This window comes from Pholcus phalangioides, unplaced genomic scaffold (genome assembly GCF_987345545.1).
Source record: "Pholcus phalangioides strain wild (caught in Gottingen) unplaced genomic scaffold, Ppha-v1.0 ptg000011l_1, whole genome shotgun sequence".
In the NCBI taxonomy this organism is placed as follows: Eukaryota; Metazoa; Arthropoda; class Arachnida; order Araneae; family Pholcidae; genus Pholcus; species Pholcus phalangioides.
In genome coordinates this window covers 36,378,437-36,403,201 of record NW_028301604.1, presented here as the reverse complement: position 1 = coordinate 36,403,201, position 24,765 = coordinate 36,378,437, and the positions used below count along the sequence as shown (strand labels likewise).

The following is a 24,765-nucleotide window of genomic DNA, read 5'->3' as shown; positions in this document are numbered from 1 at the left end:
GCTTGCTGGTTTTCGGTCAAGAAAGGAGTAGGAATCCTGCGTTTGAAATTGCAAACAATTGCAAACATTAACTAAATCGTATAAACACCTGCTTGATTTCTAAAGGAAGTACATGTGAAAGAATACTAAAATAATCCGATGTCGCGGGGCCCCTAAAATCTCCAAGAACCCTGGTTGAAAACCTCTTCTCTAAATAATCAATAAACAATTAATAGTCATAGCACATTATTTGAATATAGAGTTTGTGTGTTTCGGTGCATAATTTCGGGCAAATTTATTGAAAAGAGTGATTTCAGAAACAAAATTGCGAATTTTGACAATGGTCGAAATATTTCTAAAATTTTATTTCGATTTTTTTATTCGATATGAAATTGTAAGAAAATATCGTGAAAATTAGGCCATTAGAAGATTTTCTTCTAATTAAATGGAATCCCTCTCCAAAACATGTTATTCAGTTATTATTGTTCTATTACATTATCAGTGAAAAAAGAAGAGGGAAGAAAGTTGGGCGAATATAAGAAAGCGGGAAAAAATAACTGCACAGTTATACCTGATGGCCTGTACACACGCTCAGTTATACCTGATGGCCCGTACACACGCTCAGTTATACCTGCGCAGGCATAACTGTACAGTTATACCGAATCGAAAAACCATTCCCTTCAGGTCACCTGCGCAGGTCAAGTGACGGCCCCTACACACGCTCAGTTATGCCTGCACAGTTGGACTGTACAGGCATAACTGCGCAGGTATAACTGAGAGTGTGTAGGGACCCTAAGCGAAAGAGGGTTCTCATACTAGGGGATTTCAATTACCCAGGTATCGATTGGGAGAACCTTTCATCTGGAACTCAGTATGAAAGAGACTTTCTTAAGTTGGTGCTCGAAAAGTTTTTGTATCACCATGTATCAGAAGCCACTAGGGGTACTCCTCTTTTGGATTTAGTTCTTACTAGTTCTGAGGATCTAGTTGAACATATTTTGGTGGAGGAAGAGTTTTCTTCCAGTGATCATCGTATCGTCAGATTTCACTGTAACTTTTCCTCGGGTAAGGTTAATAACAAAAGACTGGTTCCTTGTTTTCGGAGAACTAACTTTGATGTTTTAAGAAGAAGGTTAGCGGAAGTTTTCAAAGACCGGTTGAAATCAGTAGGGGTGGTAAGTCAATGGGAAGAATTTAGTACGAAGCTGTCAGCTGTTTTGCACGACGTCATACCCTTCGTTCGAATAAAGCATGTTTGTACATCGCACCCTCTATGGTTCACGGATAGCGTGCGGAACCTTTATCTTGAAAAGAAAAGAGCATTCAGAGAGTATAAAAGAGGACGAGGTGACCTATCATTGTTTACTGATAAAAGAAGACTGTTGAAGAAAGCGATAAGGGATAGTAAAAATGAAGTTGAATCTAGGTTGGCAGATAACATTGGCTGTGACCCAAAATCATTTTTTCGATACGTCAATAATGGATGTAAGGGACAGTTGGCCCCCTCTCGATAGGAAGCTCTAGGGTAGAGAGCAATGTAGGCATGTGTAGTGCTTTCAATGACTTTTTCGCGTCGGTTTTTAATGGAGATAATGATATTCGATATACGGGTGTTGCATGGGGTAATAAAACCCTCAACGATATTCAAGTAGAAGACGTGGAGGTCCTAAATCTTCTAAGAAATGTATGTGCAAGCAAAGCACCAGGACCAGATGATATCTATCCCAGGGTCCTCAGGGAAGGTGCTAATGAATTGTTGGGGCCAGTCGCACAGATATACAGGAGTAGTGTTACTGAGGGTATTGTCCCAAGGGATTGGAAACTTGCTAACGTTGTTCCGATATTTAAGAAGGGTAGTAGAGAAGCGGTGTCAAATTATCGTCCAGTGAGTTTGACGAGCTCCCTCTCGAAAATTTTGGAAATTATCATCAAAAGGCAGTTTGTGGAAGTGTATAGACGAGAATAATGTATTGTTGGATAATCAGCATGGGTTCAGGAAGGGGAAGTCATGTGTAACTAACCTCCTTTGCTTCTATGATTACGTGACTAAGGCTTTGGGTAAGAGCAAAAATGTCGAATTGGGTGCAACTTGCTGAATTGGATAGAATCGTGGTTAAGAGATAGGTCGCAACGAGTTATGGTGAACGGGGAATTCTCTGGTTGGACAGACGTCACAATTGGAGTTCCTCACAGAAGTGTCCTTGGCCCCATACTTTTTTTCACTTTTTATCGATAAACTCGATCACGGTATCGATGGGATTACTAGCAAATTCGCAGATGATGTGAAGCTAATGGGGGTAATCGGGAATCAAAGCTCCCGACCAACTTAAACTGGATTACAGCATGGGCAAATGAATGGAGTATGACGTTTAGCGTTGATAACTGCATGGTCGCTCATTTTGGCTCGAACAACCCACGGTTCTCTTACGAGTTGAATGGTGTCACTATCCCGGATGCAACTAGGGTTACCGATTTGGCAGTTCTCATTGACGAGCGGCTTAGGTTTTCGGAACATTGTTCAGCGGTGGTCAAAAAAGCGAATAGAATGCTTGGTCTCATTTTCAAAAAGGTCTCTTCGCGTTCTCCTAAAGTCATTCTTCCGCTTTTTCGAGGCTTAGTTTGTCCTGGACTGGAATATGCTGTAAGGTTTTTGAGACCATGGGGTCTATTACGCTCATGTCGTTATGCCCGCGTTTCAAACGTGTTTCGGGTTTGCGGTGCATTTTGGGATAGATGTGCGTCACCATCGCTAAAGGTTGATTTTTCTCACATCGTTACTAGCGATTTTCGCTATAGTCATCGCTACGTGAAACGTTAACTAACGAGAACCGGAGACCACTCGTTATGTTCGTGTTACGGAAATAAACATGGCCGCTCGCGCGTACATTTTTCGATGGTGAGAGCAACGAAGACAAATTAGTTAGAATTGGAAATTATTCATTCATTATTAATTTATCAAGTTGTTCATTATAATGAATGATAATTCTCTGAATTACGTTACTTAATTTAGTAACATGATTCAGAGACAGCATTATCGTTTAAAATGTTATCTGTACACATACTGATTGGAAAAAATTATTCATAGTGGTAAATCGTTATAAATTATTATATTCTCGGTACAAAGATAAATCACTCCACAACGGGTTTTTTTTCAATCTTGCATGGAAATGCCTTTATTCTAATCTTAAACTCATCTCAATATAACAATATTATTTAACTGGTAAATCTCTTTATCGCGATATGTTTTCAAGACATTTTGAAATTCGCTCAATATTTTTTTTTACATCTCGTTCAAACTCGACGTCAATATATATTTAAACGTCTCCAGATTTTCCTTCTTAATTCGTTTAATAACATTGATATTTTGTAATATCACTGATAGTGTTAAAATAATTGTATTGCTACTTTCTGTGCAGTACAAAGAAGTGTAATGCAGTAAACACCATTTCACACACACACACTATACTCTGCGCACTAAAAGTACACTATAAAAAAATCAAAGTACATTTTATTAATCAACAAATAAATTTTTTCTAATCCTTGAGTGCATTTTCTGATCGGAGTATAAAAAAGATGTCAACAACAGTGTAAATTTGGTGGCACTTAATTTTCATGTGTGAAACAAGGAAACCAATTTTCTAATTAATGATGTAAATAAAAGGTTATTTGTTCTTGATTTTGACTTAATATCAAGACGGTAGATAAAAATGTGTTAAAAACATGGTAATATATGATGATATTTTTGATAGTCGTTTTGGAAATTCATATCATTGAACTTCAGTAGAAAATCATTTTTTAAACTTAATAATTTAGAAAATTTCCCCGCGCCAGTATCATGTGCGTGCATAGCCTACCTTTTTCTCAAATATTTGATGAAAATAAAAAGAATCCGGATGAATTAAAAAAAAAATGTAGCTTAGAAAATTAGGGACAACCAACACACACAAACGCACACAAATAAATAAAATAATAATAACGCACGTGCTGCAGCACTCGTTGATAGTGATGATGATTATCAGCAGCGGAAAAAATTATCCGATTGGTCCATCCCTTTCGGAGCTAACGCAACTCTCGGACCAGGGAGTTTTTCGTAAAATAGATAACGACATACCGCGGGTTGCTGAGAAAAATCAAGTTTTTGACGATGATCGCTGAGATTTGCGTTATGAGGCTCGTTGAGAATTTGCGTTAAGGGCGTGACGTCACTAATGACCTCGTTGTATAACGACGTGAGCGTAACAGACCCCCATACCTACAGAGGAGTTAGACTTGGTTGAAGGGGTGCAGAGAAGAGCTACGCGTGTCGTTATTGGCACACAGGGCTTGAGTTATGAAGAAAGACTTCATTTTTTGAATATGTTCACATTGGATGAACGAAGGTGTCGAGGAGATATGATCGAAGTGTTCAAAATTTTCAATGGGATGGATAGGATGGACCATGAACTTTTAGTACACCGCCAATCGACTGCTTTTACAAGGGGACACCAGTATCGATTGGTGAGGGACAATGCAAGGTTATGGTGTCGCAGGGAATTTTTCTCTAATAGGCTTGTTAATAAATGGAATAGCTTACCCCCGGAGGTAGTAAATTGTAACACAATTAACACGTTTAAAAAGAAATACGATAAACATGTAAGGGTAAATCGAGAAGCTATCCATTCTTAGAATAAGACAACCATAAGTATTCTTTATGGGCATTGTATACTATTTTATCATGTGTATATATTGTTTATAATTTGTGTTAATTGCATTTTTAATTGGGTTGCTGTATTTTTGAAATATATGACATCCATATTTTTATAGGCATCTTTTTATCAGCCACCTCGTTGGGCATTTTGTCTGTTGTGGCGTTGTATTTGTATTCATAGACTATATAATATTATTCTTACTCTGTGATTGTATCTGTGCAAAAGCTGAATAATTTTATTCTCGCAGAAAGCGAATATGTAAATGAAGCCTAGTTATTCAATGACAACAGTATTTTGATTTATTTAGTAATATTTTTATATTTAATGTGTTTTTAAATTTTTCCTGTTCAATGTAATTTTAATTGTCTTTCTATTTAATGGAATTTTTAACGTTTTTATCTGATGTTTTTTACTCAACTTACATTTTGTGTAATTTTAGTTTTTCAATGATTTCATTCAATTTGCTTTTTAATGATTTTAATTAATTCAATTTAATTTATTCAATAAATTTTTCAATGTTTTAATTTAATGTATTATTAATGTTTTTATTTCATGCATTTTCAATGCTTCTTGTTACAAATGTATTTAATTCAAAATGAAATCCAATCATTTTTTTCTCGAATTGATGTATTGTCCCACTCCCCTTGATGTTTGTTATACATTCAATGCCACCAAATTAAAACAGGCTCATGGCCTCACAATAAATTCTCTGTCTTATAGATGGTGGATGGAGGGGCACGAAGCTTATAAATCTAAAAGAAATTGTTGACAGAGCTCTTGCTATTTGTGATGAAAGGTAAATATTGATAAATAGTAAATATATAGTATTGAATTAGCGCATTAAAGTTAGTTTAGTAATATTAGTTAAATTAGTAGTATATATTTGATGAGTTAGTAAAGGTGTGGTGTGTGAGATCAATATATTTTTTTTATTTCTTTTTATTTAAAAAAAAAACTTGAAGCAAAAGACACACCCAATCACAGCTTGCACTTAAATAATGAATATTGGCATAGAATACGATTAAAATAACAAAAAAATACACGAAATACAAATAAAGTAATAAAAATTACGCAGAATACAAATGTATAAATATACAAAGTATTCATAAAGTAGTGAATGACATTGGAAGTAGTAGTAACAGTAATTGGTGGTAGATAAGCTACTGGTTAAAGAAGTTTTGGTTGACAGCCGCTCCGAGACTTTTTATACGCCACTACTTCATATCAGCCGTTTAAAACTTCCACACAAAACTAAAATATATTACAAGGAATTGAATAAATTAAATTTTTTGTACTTCTAAAACTTAGTTTTACTTTCTTCGAGAATTTTATAATATTAGCTACTGATTAAACATTAGGCATTATCTTGTAGTAAATATGTTCATAAAACAAATTAGGAATGAAAGTGAAAATAAAACATAGGCCTCTCTGAATTAGCTTCTTTCTGTCAAACCGAGCACCACCATGGGCAATTTACTGCCGATTAAGTTGTACCAGAAGTGTCAGTGCATGTACTTAATAGTCTGAGTGCATTTTCAGGGTGTCCTGTATAATGAGCTTGTCCGTTAGTTTATGCTGTTCTTTCCCTATTTTTCTCAGATTTTTGAACTCAAATATGCCAGCTAGTGCTGCCAAGCTGCACTTTATATCTCACTAGTGTTGCACTTTAAATCATGGAAATTTTTATGGTTGGCCGGAGGAAAGACAGTGCAACAACTTTTCAATCAGAAGTTAGAGAACGGGGGGACCATTTAAAAATTACGATATTTTATTCTATGACACATTGTATTCACTTCATTCCATTCTCGAAACTGGTACAAAGTGGTTTTTGAACACGTTTTGACCATTTTTAAAAATAGAGCCATATCCCTACGATGAATGATTTATGAGATAAAGACCGAATTAAGACTTACAGGACACCCTGTATAGTGTTGTGTGTGAATTTCTGTTGTGCTGGTACCTTTATTTCAAATTTTGTGTGAAGTGTAATGATTGAATATTTGTACCGTTGTAGGACGGTTGGTCTCTGTGGTGAGATTCTGAATCAGCTGTAGGATATAAAATTTAACTTTCTAAGGCTAACGGGAAGCTACTTTCAATTATATGTTTTGAGAATTTCTGATGACTAATTTTTTGGCCTAATTTATTTTGCTCACATTTAGAGGCTGTAAACTCGTGGCAACAATTGTTGTGCGCCACCTTGGATCAGATAGAGAGAAGCCCGTTTCAGAATGCAGGAAAGTTATTCCAAGTTCTGAGGTGATGAAGTTTATCTCTCTATAGTATTTTCAATTCATGCGTATTTTTGAAACGAAATTGCATTTATGACAGCAGTTGTGAACTGAGTGCTTTAGAAAGCACTTATTTTACTGAGTTTTTTACGGGACAGGGGGAAATTATTTGTACCTCGAAACTCTTGAAGCAGTCTTAACAGTATGTTCTTTTAGTTCAGTGCTTCTCAAAGTGAGAATATCGCTCCGTGGGGACGATGGACGGATCCAAGGGGCGGTAGAAGCTTTGGGTTTGTAATAGGATCTTGTGGGTTGGTCTGAGTCGGAGCGCAATGAGAATAAAAAATTTGTGAAGAAGGGGAGATTAAACGAAGAGCTTAGGAAACTATGTTCTAGCTGATGTTTTCGAAGTGCAAGAGATTAGAAATACATAACTTCAAAATTGAGTGTTATTTCAGCTCTTCGTCTCAGGTTTTTTGAGCAGGCACATTTTTGTTCCTGATCTCTTGAACGACATGAAGATACCTGCATTACGAAACAAAATATTTATGACATGCTGTCGCTCTTCACTTGTTAATGCAAGATATACAGAAAACTGGATGTTGTGAAGATATTTATTATTTGAGATGTTGATTTTTTTGAGGAAGGGAAAAACTCATCTTTGCCTCTACCGGGAGTCGAATCCGGGTTCGACTCCCGGTAGAGACGGAGATGAGTTTTTCCTTCCTCAAAAAATCAATATCTCAAATAATATCTTCACAACATCCAGTTTTCTGTATATCTTGCAAACAAAATATTGTTCACTTACAATGAAAACACCAGGAAAGTGAAAATAACACTAAGAGAGATGGTGCTAAACTTCTTTTATACACAGGCATTGCTGAGCTACTGGGATTTGAACCCTTGCTCATTGAAGAAACTACCGAAAATCCTTACGTTGCTGACACAAACGTTTTTTCCAGTTTTGTACGTATTATTCAGATATTATGCAGTCTCAGGTTATAGGAATGTGCAAGCTCCATCAGTGAGAGTCGTTCGCGTTAAAGGAAAAGATAACGAGGTTATGAGTTCTTATTATGATAGACCACACTATCTCCCTATAAGTCGAAAAGAATTCCTGACTATAGAGATAGAAATACGGGACAGTGCGGGAAATCCCATACCTTTCAGTAGAGGAAAAACGATTCTGGTTCTTCACTTCCGCATGAGACAGCTGTTATAAAAACATGGTCTAAGTGACTCATTGTCATTTAGGGATTAGATACGAAAGATGAGGGTTCCATACCATTGTTGTTCTAAACAGTTTGAAGACTACTATGTCCAACAAGCAGGAAAAGGACTGCCGTATTATTTGGGCGTTGTAATGAAGAGAGGATATGGACTAGGTATATTCGGAAGTATCTTTAAAGTAGCCATGCTTTTTCTGAAAAACTTTTGGCAAGCAGATTTTACGCTCTGTTGTTGATATAGTTGATGACGTATTGAAAGGTGAGAACGTTAAAAAAAAAGCAGCTAAAAGAAGTATGAGTGAAGTTGGAAAGATACTGACAGAGAAAACAGCGGCCAAAACTCGATCCATGTTTGGAGCTGGGAATAAAAGAAAACATAAGAAGGTGAAGCGTGTCATTCTAGCTAAACTAACCAACGTACAAACAAACGATATTTTCGATCTGTGATGACTTTTCTGTTGAAGGATTCTCCTCAACTGGCAAAATCTGATTTCAACCTTTTCACTCTACCTGGAAATCAGACTACCATAGAAAGAGGAGAATGGGTTACCTATTACCCGCTTTCAAACGTCTCCGATGGAGGTCCTCTAGAATTCAACATTGGTGGAGGCGGCGATGAGTACGTGGATCTCTCTCAAATGCTGATTCATATGAAAGCTAAGATCGTGAAAGGTGATGGGACTTTTCTAGATAGAGAGATAAAGTCGCACCTGTGAACTTATTTATGCATTTCATGTTTCCCGCAGATGAATGTATCTCTGAATCACCGCCTCATATATGTAGCCTTACCGGGCTATTATAGAAAACTCTTGAACCACGGTAATGAAGACACTGCCAGAAAAATGAGTGAAGTGGACCCTACGTCAAAGGATCCCAACGAGGGTTTAATACATCGAGCAGCGTTCATCCCAGAAAGTAAGACCGTCGATATGATGGGTTCGATTCACAGAGACATATTTCGTCAACAGCGACTTTTGCTGAATCTTTTTCTCTAAAAATAAAGATGATACGTAGCAAGTCTGAATTCTGTCTGCTTTTCACCAGACAAAAATGCAAACTTCAAAGTTGTTCTCATATCCTTCCTCCCTATGGCCTCCCACAGCAGAGCCTCAGACTAAACTTTTCATGTGCCCTTCTATAGTTAATTTGCAATGTGCAAAACAAAAAATAATAAGAGAATCGTCTTTGGCCCCCGGACTGACACCCTGTTAGCGAGCTGCTCCTGTCCAATATAGAGTCTTTTGTTATACATTAATGTAACGAAGTTTTTTTTACATAAACAAATATATATTTAGATATCAGTGGTTCTAAAATGTGTAAATTGCGGTTCCTATAGTTCGTTTCAGGTTAACTTTGCAGTGGAGAGAAAGGTGGAGAGAGTATTCCTCCGTCACAAAATATAGTTCCCATAAATTGGAGGTTTACGGTGATCCTTTACGCAGAATATTTCAATTTTTTCTATGGTTTTGAAAAAAATACTGAAAAAATATCGTTTCGAACCGATGTTTATTCGTTTAAAATTTTTAAATTAGAAAAAATATTGTTACCATTATCGAAAATCCATAGCAACGGTAACAACATTCTGGTGCGATATCCTAGAAAAATTCTCCACCAATATCACTGTCGTGATTTTTTCGTTACACCCAATTGTATACTGAATATACATACATATTTTATATCGCACTATTCGGTTGAATTTTCCATAACGATACAATTTTTTATTCGGTTTTACATGCAGTTATAGGCTTACATCAATACGAATATTCAATCAGTTTTTTTTTTCTCCCGAAAATAGGCTTCAGTGAATTCAGATATTCACTTATAGATAACAGGAAGTGTTTCTCTTTCCAAGAGAGCGTGGATACCGTTGTGAGAGGCCCTTTATGGGTGCAGAAGTTTCGATTTTAGGTGCTCCTTTTTTTTAATTATTTATTTTTTGCCATCTTCTTGGGAGAGTAGTGGTTGCTGAATCCCCTATTGCCGATCACGGAGAGTGTTGACACGAGACGCGTCTTTACTCACACGAACGCCATGTTCCACCAAGCAGGGCTACCTGTTTCTCTAGAGATGCGCCCCTTGCCTTTAGTTTCTCTTCAGATAAAATAAGTGAGGGAGGGGTGGCCACAGTGGGTAAGGCTTTCATCTTTTACATGTGGCAGTTATATCTCTCTTTTCACGCTAAAACGTTCTCTGGCTCTTCCATTCCTGAATACTATATTTTTGGTTTTTGAATACTCTCGCTATAAACAAAACGATAAGAATCATCCGTAATAACCCCATGAGCGGCACATCAACCGTAACAAAAGACTAAAACTGTCGTGGAAACAAGTGTCATCGACGTATACCGTTCGGGGAGGGGGATGAACGACGGAAAAAGAAAAGTGAGTAAAAAAATTCTAAACTTTTCCGCATTATTATTATTATTTGGTGCTATTCCTGCATTTTCACGTGAGAAAACAGAATTAATCTGCTTCTTAATTTTTTTTTGATTGGCTTCAAAAATTTTATTTAACGTGCAAGTTATTCGTTATACGTTGCTTTCATATTATTGTTCAGAATTTTTTTTACAAATAAATTTCAGCTAAGGGAAGGGAAGTATTGCAGAAAAATATTACTATGTTTTTCGAAATTTTTTTAGTGTTACTTACGGCACATCAATGAAGAGTAAGTGACACGCTGATGTAAGATAATTATTTTTCTAAATTTTAAAACACTTTCTAATAAAAAAAACAAGAAAAAATGACTTCAAAAACCTCACTTTAATTTCTGAAAATATCGGCAGTGGGTTTTTAAATTATATAATTATTACTAATTTATATACCGTGCAATTTTTTTACACTCATTACGTTACACGTACAAAAAGATTTTTCTCAGTGAGATTGGCGAGAATCGGCCATAACTTACGAAGGCCGCGCACCGATACATTGATTAAGAGGCTTTCGTTCCCATAGCAACTAGTGATACGGTTCCCTCGTAGCTTTCCCTTCACTGCAAAGTTAACCTGAAACGGACTATAGTGCAGTCGAGTTGTAATGAAAATTCCACCACCCCTCTAGTACGCCATTTTAGTGGGACCCCAGGCATACAGGTCCCACTATACAACGTTTCAAATTCATTCAACTACACTCATGTCCATAAACTGAGGATAATGCCAGCTCCGGCAAATAAAGGTTCAGAAACAAAACAAACGTTACTTATTCATAAAGCCCATTTATTAAACAAAAGATAAAGAACAAAAACGATACATACAAACGAGTACGTATTGTTCCGGATAATTTTTCACAAGACTTCGAAATTGCAAAACAAGAAGCGGTTCGACGGACAAACACAGATTTATTTACAGAACATCAATTTACTCGTATTTACAGCCCAATCAGAGAGCTAACAACTTTCCCGCAAAGTTCAATCACAACTGACTTTTCATCTACATAGTTAAACCTTTTTTTTTATGAACCAGTTATTGAAAACATTGTAACGTAGATCAATGACTTTGTTACAGAATATATTCAACAAAATAATGTGGCACCAAAATCAAAGCGTGTTGGTCCGACACGAACAATCCACAAAAAAATTCCAAGTTTCCAAGTGCTATATTCACAGAGATATTTAAATTCGAAAAACGAAGGCAATTTGGGGAAGAACAGCGTTAAATGCGTGTAAAACTGTTTTCCCGCATTTAACGCTGTTCTTTTCCCAAATTTCCTCCTTTTTTCGAATTCGAATATCTCTGTAAATATAGCTTTTAGAAACCATGGAATTTTTTTGTTGGCATCGGGAGAGACAGGGCAACAACTTTCTAATTGAAATTGAAAAATTTAAGGTTTTATTATTTTGCTACACACTGTATTTTCACTCTCAAAACTGGTACAGGAGAATTTTTGAACGCCTGCTGAGAGTTTTTTAAATTGACGGACGGTTGATGAGATAAGGGCAGAACTAGTACTTACAGACAGGACCGTAACTAGAATGTTTGCCGCCCGGAGCCAACATTATTTTGCCACCACCACAACTTTAAAATTCGATATACTTTTTTTAAAAAGGTGCTCTTTATTACCACCTAAAACTGCCTCCTCCTAAATTTTGCCACCCGGGCAGCTCACTCATGCACCCCTCCAGTTCCGGCCCTGCTTACAGGACTCCTAGTATGAAGAGTTGATGAAAACTAACTTGCATATTGAAAATAATTGGGGCAGCTTAAGACAAACACTCCACGAAACTTTGTCGAAGATAAAATTATCCACGAAAAAAGTATTTCATTTGTATGGTAACTATAATCAACTGCTAATTATTAATATATATTTTTTAAAACTTCAGTAAAATGTTTTGAAATATAGCGTACATATATGAATATTCGTATCATCGCATACTGAATACCAACAGATAAATTAATAGACTGACATTTATTTATCCAGTAAACATTGAATGTCCACAATGTGTGTCATACAATAGAAATTGATTTTATGTTGAGTATTCACGAAACTTTCGATTCAATCACCGTAAACTCCGGAAAGGATGTATAAGCCACATCTAGAAAGGAAAAAAGAAAAGTTTTCGTGGACAAATACAGTCGTCGAAGCATCAAGTAAGACACACATAACTTTCGTCAAAGAATTAAAAAAAATGATTAAAATTGTTCGTACGTTTCCACTTACGTTCTGTGATTTCTTTATTAATTTTTTTACCATTACTTCATTAAGAAAATAAGTAAACATTAAATGCGTTTTTCAGAAGTGAAAATTTATAGAATTTATTGGAATTCTCGAAGTTTTCATTATTTTCAATCGAATACTCTGCTGTGAATGAAAAACGTTGACGCTCGAGATTTTCATGTAATAATAATTATTTATGATTATCTTTCAATTAAAATAATGATCTTTTTGCATGAATCCAAAAAATAGAAAGAAATTGGTGAAAATGATAATTTCTCATTTTTCTCCAAAAAATCAGGGAAAACCGATTTCCTAGGATTCATAAACATTTAAACACTCAGTGAGGCCATTGTGGCTAACCTACAATAGGTCTATTCAGTTGTTAAGGTATTGTTGCGATAGGAGGATCCCCAATCATCGAAAATCCGGCTACCTGCTGGTGAGAATGGGGGAAAGCATCGTCTTTGCTGAACAGTCTTTGCCTATTTTCAAAGGATTTATCTGAATATGCGTAACTGTCGAAGGGTTAAATACATTATGGACACATTAATTCGCTTGAAATTCCTAAACAGTGGTTTCCGAACCTTTTTGGATTCAAGGCACCCTTTGTTTGTACGTTTGCGATGTAGTAGCATGTGATAGCACTGTGGGATCGTTTGGGCATCCTGATGGACTCATACGCGATGATCCAGGTTTGAACCATACGAGCGGCACAGTGGTGGTGGTTGACTGGAATGAGTTTTTTTTTTCAGTTTTCCAACTTAGAGGTACGAATGCTACCCCTCTTTCATTTGAAATGTTTTCCCGCAGACAGCAGGCAGGCTTTCAACGTGGTATACGCATAACAGGAAACTTCATGCATCTGCCAGTTTTACTTGTAATATGCAAAACAGATGGCAAAACTTCTCGAACACAAATCACGCGTAATTATAATATCATAGACACGTTAAGGGCACGCATAACATAAGAAAGAACTTTCCGGCTTGCACCAATTTTTTAGAAATTCTATAAGGGAAATGTCTTGGAAGTACATGTATACGATTGAGTAGTAGTAGTATATATGTGATATGTGCTTACGATAAGAGTGTAGCACGATGAAAGCGCTTGCATGGAAGCATGAAGTTTTTCTGTACTTTCATATCTTGGATTACCTTTGGAGAGAGAGAAATAATATATATTTTTATTTTATTTTTTCCTATTATTTTGTGTATGCTTTAATCTAAATTTTTTTCCAACCACATTTTTGGTGATTTCTTAGTTGCGTTTTTCATGTTTGTATTTGTGTAAGTAAACAAAATATAAAATATAATTTACTTTGATTTTAAATTAATTAAAAAATTAAAATAAATTAATCGATTGAAAAGTAATTAATTTAATCAGCAACATCATCCGGGCCTTGGTAATAACATAGTAAATTATTCTCGTCATTAACAATAATGAATGTAAGTAGTTTTCCGCTGTTGAACAAAAATAGCTCGAATACTGATCACTAATTTGATTTAACACCTTGTAAATTATTGATATTAATTTTATCTTGTCGGGAGCCCATGGGCCAGCTGTTGGCCACCCCAGCCATAAAGTATTGGGGGGGGGGGGAGAGATCTCGAATTTATTATTTTTCTCATCTACTCTGGGCTCAGTAAACTCGGCACGGGAAGAACTTCAGTTAAATAAATAATAATAAAGTTAATATAAACAATTTTTTAATTCGTTAATAAATATATTTATAATTAATAATTAATCTGTTGGATGGATTTGGAGGATTCTAAATCTCTTCAGATCACGAAATGGATGCATGTCAACTGTAGGGTTGGTATGGTATTTACCTTTGACGGGTATTTATTACCTTTGGAAAAACCACATATAGGCCCGATATAATTATTTTATATAACTATAAACATTTTTTGATTAAGTTCTCTTTCACCAAACAAAAAAAAAAAAAAAAACAGGTGTTGAATATTTTTTTTCCTAACTACTAACTGATATGTCGAACGATTCTTTCAATATTTTCAAATTTAGAAGAGTACCAAGTTTGAGTTTTCAAAAGAAAATTGACACAAAAAATATTTTATTTTTAATCAATAAATTAGTATCTTCTATATCGTTCGCAATCTACTTCAAATATCAAGTCCAACAAGCGCGGAATGTTTAATCGTTCTTTCCGGTTAATATTCTCTCCTTTTCACAACCGGTTTGCGTAAAGCGGCGACACGCTATGAAAATGAACGGAGCTTTTACTTATTTCGATTGGCACGATCGCTACCGATTGCCGGAATCGGAAAAATCAAGCAATTTTTCCCGTTAGTCGCCAGCTTTTAAAAGATACAAAAAGCTGAAATTCGGGTTTTTAACCAATCGGAGACGACCCGGGTTTCCAGAATCGGAAATACGGACGCATTATGTTCTCACCCTAAAACAGAAGCAAAAAAAATGGTGCCTTTCCGAATTTCACTCCCCCACTGACCGAAACCTAGCTACGCCCATGCAGATCCAGGGTGATTAATGTGTTGAGGGGAGGCGATCCTTTACACTGTATGTCGATCGGTGAGGCCCAATCTAGTGGCCACGGCGCCAAACATACTTAAAATATAATAATTAATATTAAAAAAAACCTACAAAAAGAATAACCTACAATTATTACTAACACAGATGTTATGCAACTTAAATGATAGTCCTTAATTATATTCAAGTCTGTCGGTTTCTTTATCTCTCTGCCATATCTAGTGCGATATTTCTCACTCTCTTCAGCACTGGTTGGATTATTTTGCTTTCGAAGAAACATTCGATTCCTTGTATATTTTCCTCCTCCTGTTTTTTCCTCTACTCTTCTTAGTGTTAAAACTTTAGTCACAGTAGCTTTCTTCCACGAGCAACCCTGGTTTGCTGGACCCATGTACACTATTTCTACTACTTTCACTGGAGGTTGTAGTTCTTGACGTTTTTCATTTTCTGAAATTCAATATCTCTGATCGTTTCTCCTTTTGAATCCATTATAATCTCTTATGATCGGATCGAAACGGCTTGAACTTGATGGGACAATGGACCTTGTCTTTTTCCCCATTAACAATTGTGATGGACTTTTTCCAATGTTCTCCAGAGGAGTATTTCTGTAATTCAGCAGACCTAAATACGGATCTTCTTTGGCTGCTAGAGCTTTCTTCATGATGTTTTTTATGATTTTCACTGTTGTTTAAGCCTGCCAATTCGATTTGCTGTTATATGAACGTGTCTTTTTGTGGAGAATGTCCCATTCTTTGCAAAACTTTTCGAATTCCTTCGGGCAAAGTTGAGTGTCTCCACCAGTTATAAGTATTTCTGGAATTCCATGTCTGGAGAAATGATGTTTTAATTTGTTTATTCCCGTTGACGAGGTGGTATCTGTTGAGAAATCTACTTCAATGAATTCACTGAAGTAATTAACAGTTATCAAATAACGCCTATCTTTTAGCACAAAGATATCAGTTCCCACTTTTGCCACTGTCTATCTGGAACATCATGCCATTCAATCAAATCTTGAAGAGGTTTGTCGATATACGATAGACATGTTGGACAGTTTCCAATATATTGTCTTAGTTCCGATGACATTACATGACAGAAAACTAGTTCTCGTGCTCTCCTTAAGCAAACATTGATTCCTCGATGACTTTTCGCCTTCAGATCTTGTCTCAACAACTTTGGTATCGCAATTCTTTCTCCTCGCACCACGACACCAATAGTGATTCCAAGTTCATCTTTGTATTCATAATATGGTCTTAAAATAGGAACAATGTCATCTTTCTGCGATGGCCATTCATGTCGGATAGCGTTTTTCAAGGCTATCATTTCTTCATCCTCTTTGGATTGCTGAATAATCTCTTCTAAACATTTCCCTTTTATAGGTAGTGCTTTAATCATACATTCAATGTCTTTAACTTCATCTTCTTGAGAGAGACTTTCTATTGGAGCTCTCGAGAATATATCAGGAATAGGAATTTGCTTTCCAGGTTTTTAGATCAGCTCGTAGTCGTACTTCTGAGTTTTCAATAACATACTTTGCTATCATTTGGACCTCTGTGGAGTGGCTTCTTTTTGATTGCCTTAAAAGAGGTTTATGATCAGAAAATACAGTCACTTCCCTTCCATATACATAATGATAGAATTTGTCCAGACTCCATGACACAGCTAACATTTCTTTTTCAATTTACGCGTAGTTCTTTTCTACAGAACTTAATGAACGACTTGCATAAGCGACGGTCGCAGATTCTTGCATCAGTACAGCACCTAGACTATACTGGCTGGCATCACATTCGATCTGTATAGATTTTTTTGAGTCAAAAAGTTGCAGAGTAGATGCTTCTGTCATCAACTTCTTCGATTTGTTGACAGCATCACTTTGAGATTTACCCGAATTCCATTGAACATCTTGTTTCAAGAGATTTCTCAGTGGCTCTGCCACATCAGCATAACTAGGTATGAACTTTATCCTGCAATTGCAAATTCCTAAAAATCGTCGTAATTCATCTACATTAAATGGTTGTTTCATTTCTACCACAGCTTTAATTTTTGCAGGATCAGGGCGAATTCCTTTAGCAGAGATCTTGTGACCCATAAAAGTGATCTTATTGCACTTTTTCTCAAATTTGTCTCTATTTAGCTTCACGCCCATCTCTTTACATCGACACATGAACTTCATCATATTTTCATCATGTTCCTGCTCGTCTTTTCCATATACAACAATGTTGTCAATAATGTTTATAAGACCTGGAGGATTGCCAAAAGACTATGCATCTTCATCTGAAACACTTCTGACGATACTTCCAGTCCAAAAGGCAATCTGATCCATTGGTATCGTCCAAAGGGAGTTTGAAAAGTTGTTAGCATGCTACTAGGCTCATCTAACTGTACGTGCCAGTATCCATCTTTCAAATCTATTTTGCTGAAAAACTTTGCATTACTCAGCTGGTGAAGTACTTCCTCTAGACTTTGCATCACAAAATACGGTCTTTTCAGAGCTTTGTTGAGCTCCATGGGAATCAAACATAGTCTCACTGTACCATTTGATTTCTCGAACATAACTATATTACTTACCCATTCTGTTGGCACTCTTGGAGTATTCATATCAGTGGGAACAATAGTATCATCTGTTTGGAGATTAACTGTTCCCGGCAAAGTACCTAAACCATCGGTAAACAACATCTCCAAGCCATCAAGTTCATTCGTACTGCTGCAGAATATCCAATTAATGACTGCGTATAATCAGTTTCGACTATCACGAATTCAACATTGAACTTTTTACCATTTTTTCGATTTATCTGATGTTCTCTGTGTACTTCTAGTGGCTTTAATATACTGCCATTCCACATCTATAAGGTCTGATGAGAGGTATCTATACCAATCGCATATTTTCTTGGAAGAATATTGACAGAAGCTCGTTTGTCATTTTGAAATTTTACTTTCTTATCATTCACTAGCCTATGATATTTTATATCACGAGACTGTTTGGCTTTAATAATATTCACCCAACGCTCACTCGTTTCTCATTATCATCATCATCATCCAGACCATGTAAACCTGTGTTCTCTCGTAGAAGCGATCATAAACTGCTTAGAAAAATTATTTCTAAACTTACATCAGGCACTTTACCTCATGCTGGACAAAGTTCTTTCTTGAATGAATGTATTTTTCCACAGAATTTACACAATCGAGGTCTAGAATTTTTAACAGGAATTTTTGTACCTCTCTCTCTCTCTTGCGGCTACATTTTTCCCTTTATAGATAATATCTAGATGCAATTCTTTACCTCTAACAGATGCATACTCCGATGCTCGGCACATGCCACTACACTTCTCTCAAGTCAATAACCTTCTGTAAAGTCGCAGTAACAGCTCTTGCAATTGCGTATCTTTCACGCCTAAAACAATTGTCACGAAGTAGTGAGTCCTTGCAATTATCGCAGTATCCACATGTTTTTATCAGCACCCTTAGGCTGCCGGCACACTACGGTTCGGCTGGTGCGGTTGATCTTATCAGCAACCGTGGAATTTCGCGTGAAACACACACTGCTGTTAGCAACCGGGGGTTTTTTATTTTTTAATGTCACGTGACATCTCGGGATTGGCTAAATTATTTTCGCCAAGCTGAAGTTGGCTCCAGTTAGCATGCAAATTCGTGATCATAAGCTGCATTGCAGTAAAACTCCCTCTTAACGGATACTTCCTCTTTTACGGACAAATAATAATTTACAGTTGTATAATATATAAAAGTATGAATTTCAAACCTCTTTTTAACGGTCACCCATTTTACATGTATTTAATTTTTCCTGTCCGTGTTCACAAAAAGGAGGGGTTTTACTGTATATACTAATAAAAATATTCATGTAATGGAATTTAATTTTCTGTAACAATATTTGCCGTTTGAAATTAATTCAAAGTTGAAGAAAGACAACCTACAAGTTGACCCATTTTTGATGCTTTTACGATTCGTGACCAAATCGCACAAGTTTTTTTATATATCATGACTGGAATCATCATAATTTATTTAAATAACATATATTATAAAAAAAACTATTTAAATAACATATTTTTGTCATATAAAGCTGGTCTTTTTTCAACCGCGCTTATGATTTTTTTCGGAATAACTATCGCTAGCCATTAACGAATCAGAATCTGCTGAAGACATGGTGGCACAAAAAAATTTCGTTGACACAGCTGACTAATGGAACTGGTAAATAAGAAATGAGATGGATAAAATATGATTAGTAATGTACTGCAACACTGTGCAAGCGCCCTCACGCGTTCCAATAATAATCGTAGCTGCGGCTTCAGATTGGCTTACTGATACCAAAACCTTTCTGAAGTGGACACCTCTACGGTTCCATTACAATTAAATTAAGCCGTTCGGTATTGCCGACATTCTGTGTTGTAGGATTATGACGGTGCCTTTCAAAGTTGCCCCATGTAGGAGATGTCCGAGTTGACAGGTTCCACGAAATTTGTTTTATGTTTCGCGACGTCCCTTTTTTTAAAAGACCATTCGTTTTCCCAAGGGCGTGCATGGGAGGCTAGTCAATTGGGCTTAAATGGAAGTACAGTATCTAAATTTTATTACTTTTCCCAACAGGTCTATTGCCCTTAAAATAGATAATGGTTTTTCTTATAATTCTCAGAAATCCGGATGAAGGCAAACAAACTGAAAAACGGTTACCGACTGGTATACCCGTTTGGAAGTCCTTGGCAGGGGTTCTTGAAACTTTTGACACTCGCGGCTTCTTCGGCCTGCTCGTAAGAATAGCAAGAGCCATTCCAAAGCACTGCAGGGGTTCACGGCAATGCAAAGTCGTCGTGACGTCCTTCCGAGCGATAATGCCGAACATTCCCAGAAAAAGCGACCCACACCTCGAGAACTTCTGTTTTGGGTTTGGGGTGCACATCAGAAAGAAGGGGGAGGGGGAAGGGACTACTTTGCGAACTCAGCAAAGCTGTTCGTGGGACCAAGGCCATCTTAAAGCCACCCATATTCGCGTGACCCTGGGCTTCTTGTTCACATAGGGCCTACATGACCAGATGTAGTATAATGGTTTAGAGCAGGCATCTTCAACCTTTTGCTCGCGAGCACCACGGTGCTACCTGAAGCAACTGGAGTTCTCGAAGCTCCTGTCCAATAATTGCTTGCTAGAATTCGTTCGACGTTTCAATCAAATTACCTCGTTTAAATTGCATTCGAGGATTAAAATCATCTTAATTTTTCATGCATACGTATGATCAAACTTGTAAGGGTGCTCTCCTTTCGATGATGGGTACAGCCAGTGCCCACAACTAGAAAAAGGTTGAGGACCTCCGGTTTAAAGTGTAAATAATTACATAATGGGTGATTACAGTTTAAGTTCTCGTACTTCGAGTAGTTTTTGCTCAAAAACTGCTTAACCGAGTACATCCAAATTTTCAGGATATCTCAATGAGACCATGGGAAGATTTATGAAGTAAAACAAATACAGTCTAACCCCGTTTTAACGAATACCGTTACAGTGAAAATCTCGTTCTAACGAAAACTTTTCTAACCTCCCACAACAGTTTACATAGGCACAACGGCAACAACCTGGAATTCCTTTACAAGGACATTTCGTTGTAACGAAGTGATTTCTCCGGTCTCTTGGAAGTTTGCTATAATGGGATTAAGCTGCAGTTCAATTTTCGACCAACAAGTGAAACAGTGCCCCACCCGGGGTAGAAGGTCCTGGGGAAAATGGGGGGGGGGGCAGCACGAGAAGGAAATACGGTACAAAGGGCCATTAGCTCACAAAAAAATTAGCAACCACTTGAACATATATTTTCGTTTAATGTAATTTTTTTTTTAATTTATTCAATCACACATGATACAGTATAACGCTATATAATAATACTAAGAACATCCATCAACGGAGGATTAGTAAATTCGTTGTGATGAACACGAAGAACCGTGGTAACGAAAAACGTCATAAAAACTTCTTCGTTTATCATTTCTCCCGATCAGTTATCAGATGATTTTTTCCAGATGATGAGATGACACGAAGGGAACGTAATGTCCTTATACGAACTTATTTACATGCTTCACACTAAATCCGTTTCCAGACACAGATTTATGGCTTCGCCACGTGCTGGCTATTCGAATTGCTCTGCCCCCATTCACGTTATAATTTAAAGTTCTTGACCACGAATTACTCAAATTTGCCGCCCCTCTGAACTTGCTACCCCGGCCCGCTTAACACCCTGTACATACGGTATCAGGGCCGCAACTAGAGAGGAGCAGGTGGGACTGGTGCCAGGGTCGTCTTAAGCGCTGCCCAGCGCGACCCAACCCGCAAGGGTAAAAGGCTTACATCCCTGGAGGGACAGAGTCTGGGCCGTGACTGGTTTGTCGGGTCGTCTTAAGAGTATTATGGGCCCCCCGGGCCAAGTGGTTTTTAGAAATCCCTACATGGTAAATCCTTGAAAATTTCAATCGTATCTCATTTTTGGGAGGCCTTTCTTCTCTTGAGGCACCCGGGCCGTGCTCGGGTGGGCCCATGCGTTAAGACGGCACTGACTGATGCCCCCGAACTCCGAGCCAGACAGGAGCGCAAATGTTAACCCTTCATCTCTCCTTCAATATTAAAAGGGGGCGCCAAAATGCGTGCTTGCCCCGGCTGACCACGCATGTCGTTGTGGCCGTGTACATCAGTATGTATGTTGCAAGGTTTAAGGTACATACAGGGCCGCAGCTGGATACTTTTTTAACTGGAGCTAGCAAGATTTTGGCGTCCCCGTATAAGGAAAGGTTAGAAGGAGTGGTGTTAAAGGGGCAATTCGGCGCCCCCTCTAGTTCAGCACTCGATACAGTGGACCCGCTCTCCCTAGCGAGGTGGTCGGCTGAAGTTGGTTTTCTGTGGTTCCCAACTTCAAGGCGCAAATGCGAGCCGATCTCCCCGTTAAAAAGTCTCGCCACAGAGAGCAACAGTCCTACAACGATAAATCATTCAATCATAACACTTCACTCATAGTTAGAAAAACTGGTGGCAGATGGCAGCACTACACATAACAAGCATTACAGAGAAACAAAAAACTTCACGTCAGGTTTCACTACACGTACACGCACATTCCCGCATGTACCGATTCGCTGGAGGTTCCGCGGGGGGGGGGGTGCATGTGTGGTATAGCAGTAGTAGGTAGGGCCTCCAAAAAATGGCTCGGGGATCCATGATGTTCTTAAGTCAGCCACCTCGTTTGGCAATTTGCCTGTTGTGGCGTTGTATTTGTATTTGTATAGTTGCGACTTTGTGCGTGTATGTAAATTAAAAACTGCTTGAAAACCAGAACGGTAGGTGTGAAAATTGTCTTAGTGCACTCTTCTATATTACCCGCATACAACGTTTTGTCTAAATCAGCAGTTCTCAATCTTTTTTGACCCACGGAGCCCTTTCCAGAATATAATTTCTATGGCGGAGCCCCGTAGGCCTATTTTTTATTTATTCATCAAAGTTACTGATTTATTTTTATTCAAAAATATTAATAATTATTTTTTTCAAATTTACTGGTTCTTTTTTTATTTTCCTCGAGGGCCGCGGAGCCCTTGGGAGTTCACACGGAGCACCGGTTGAGAACCGCTGGCCTAGATGGTTTTTTTTTCATTACAAAAACAACAGATACACAGCCACATTCATATACGATACAAAAATAAATACCAAAAAGACAGAATAATGAAAGCAAAACACACAATGCAGCTCTTAGGGACATATTTCATCCCCGGTTCATACTTCGGCTTTTAATAAATGTTTCAAAAGTTTGATATGGAGAATTTGCAAATATAAAAATATATTCCTTCAGATGTTTGATTATTTTTACTTCTAATTTTTTAATGAATTTATTATAGATGGTTGGGCCCCGTGGTAATTTGTACTCTTTTGGATGAAGTAACTAATTGGTTTTTTGCTAAAACGTTATAATCGGAATCCAATGCATTTCATTCAAGTGTTCTAAAATATACATCTCGGTTTTAGCGTAATCACGTCAGTTTATGAATGTCATTATAACCGAGTTTTAATGTATGCTCATGTAGGAAAGCAAAAAAATTTCACTAGTTAGAAAAATTTAATTTTTTCTTCATTGGTTTTTTTTATTGTTATCAGTGCAAAAGCGCCAAACAAAGAATTAGTTTCCGTCGCATGGAACTTCACCATACAGTTCCTCGAATTTGTCTTCTCCTCTCATTTTTTTATGGCAGCTTGAGAAGGAGAGCAATTCCTTTGTCCAGTGCATCCGAAATCCCATCACCCTCCTTGTCAAACCACTTAATAGACAATGGAAGAAAGCAACCGCGAGTCCAGCTGAACCGTCATCAGGGTGTTCAAGCCTTTGCAATACATGATGGCAGCTTTCCGGTTACCCCAACCGTCCCAAAAAATGTGGATTTTCTCGGTTGAAAAAACCGCGCTCAGCGGTTGCAGTTGTATCTGTGCGTTGACAGAATAAAACTATAGATGATGCCTTCCCCCCCAACCTCAACCGCGTGCAACCGCGCCGTAGTCAGGTCCCAGCCTTATTGCAGTAAGGAAAGTGTCAAAGCTTCATTTTCTTCTTGCTTCTTTTTACTGAATATGTATCTCTCATATATTTCATTCGTCTCGCCGACGACGTATTTATCAAACTTACTTATGATGGCTGATACAGTTCTTTCGTCCTCATCAGTATCGAAATGAAAACCATTATAACTTTCGAGAGCTTCATCACCTAACGTATGTATCAGCAACGCAACTTGATATTCATCAGTTTGATCCTGTAATCTAGTCAAAATCGAATAGTTCTTTCGTTTCTGTATGAATATTTTCCAGTTAGAAACTAATTCCGAATCAAACATCAACATACTGGGAGGCCTAATCCCAGTTATCAGAGGACTTTCATCTGTCATGGCGCTAATCGGATTTTTTTTTCTGTCTATGGAGAAAATTCTTTCAGTAAAAGAGTTGTTGCGTCTTCTCAGCAAACGTTTTTTCTTTCTTTTACCGTTGCTACCACGTTCTGTTTTGTATCTTTTAAACAAGTAGAGGCGAGATCATAGAGAGACATCTTAAAGGCCCGTTTACACGCACCGTTTTATCGTCCGTTTTAGGGAAAAGAGGGAGTGTATGCGATAAGGCCCCTTTCACACGGAGCGGATGCGGATCCGCATACCCTTTCACACGAGCACTAAAGATGCCCATAGGCAGCCTAGAGCCATTCTTTGGTGGTTTAATCTAGAGCCCAGTAGAATATGGGTATAAACATGCCTTCATTCCGGTCTTCACAAGTAGTCGATGGGAGAAAATATCTTAAAGTCTTTTCGGAAAAATATGAAAGAAAAATTTCAAAAACATCCAATGATGTTCCAAAAAAAAAAAAAAAATTCCAGAAGATATCAGACTTTGCAAGTAGAAGAAAAGGAAAGGGGTGGAGGTTTTCAAAATGTCTGCGCTCTTCGAAATATTCACATCACAATTCTGTCTTAGGCCGGGATTACACTA

At 37.4% G+C, this 24,765-nt stretch overlaps 1 protein-coding gene across 1 annotated transcript in view; it reads left to right on the top strand.

The window, feature by feature from the left end:
* LOC149080388 (acetyl-coenzyme A synthetase, cytoplasmic-like) overlaps positions 1-24,765 on the top strand; it is a 1,034,375-nt gene that overhangs the window by 452,597 nt on the left and 557,013 nt on the right. The window contains exons 6-7 of the mRNA XM_089239527.1: positions 5,388-5,463; positions 6,830-6,926. Coding sequence (XP_089095653.1) covers positions 5,388-5,463; positions 6,830-6,926 — 173 coding nt within the window. The remainder of the gene's footprint in view (positions 1-5,387; positions 5,464-6,829; positions 6,927-24,765) is intronic.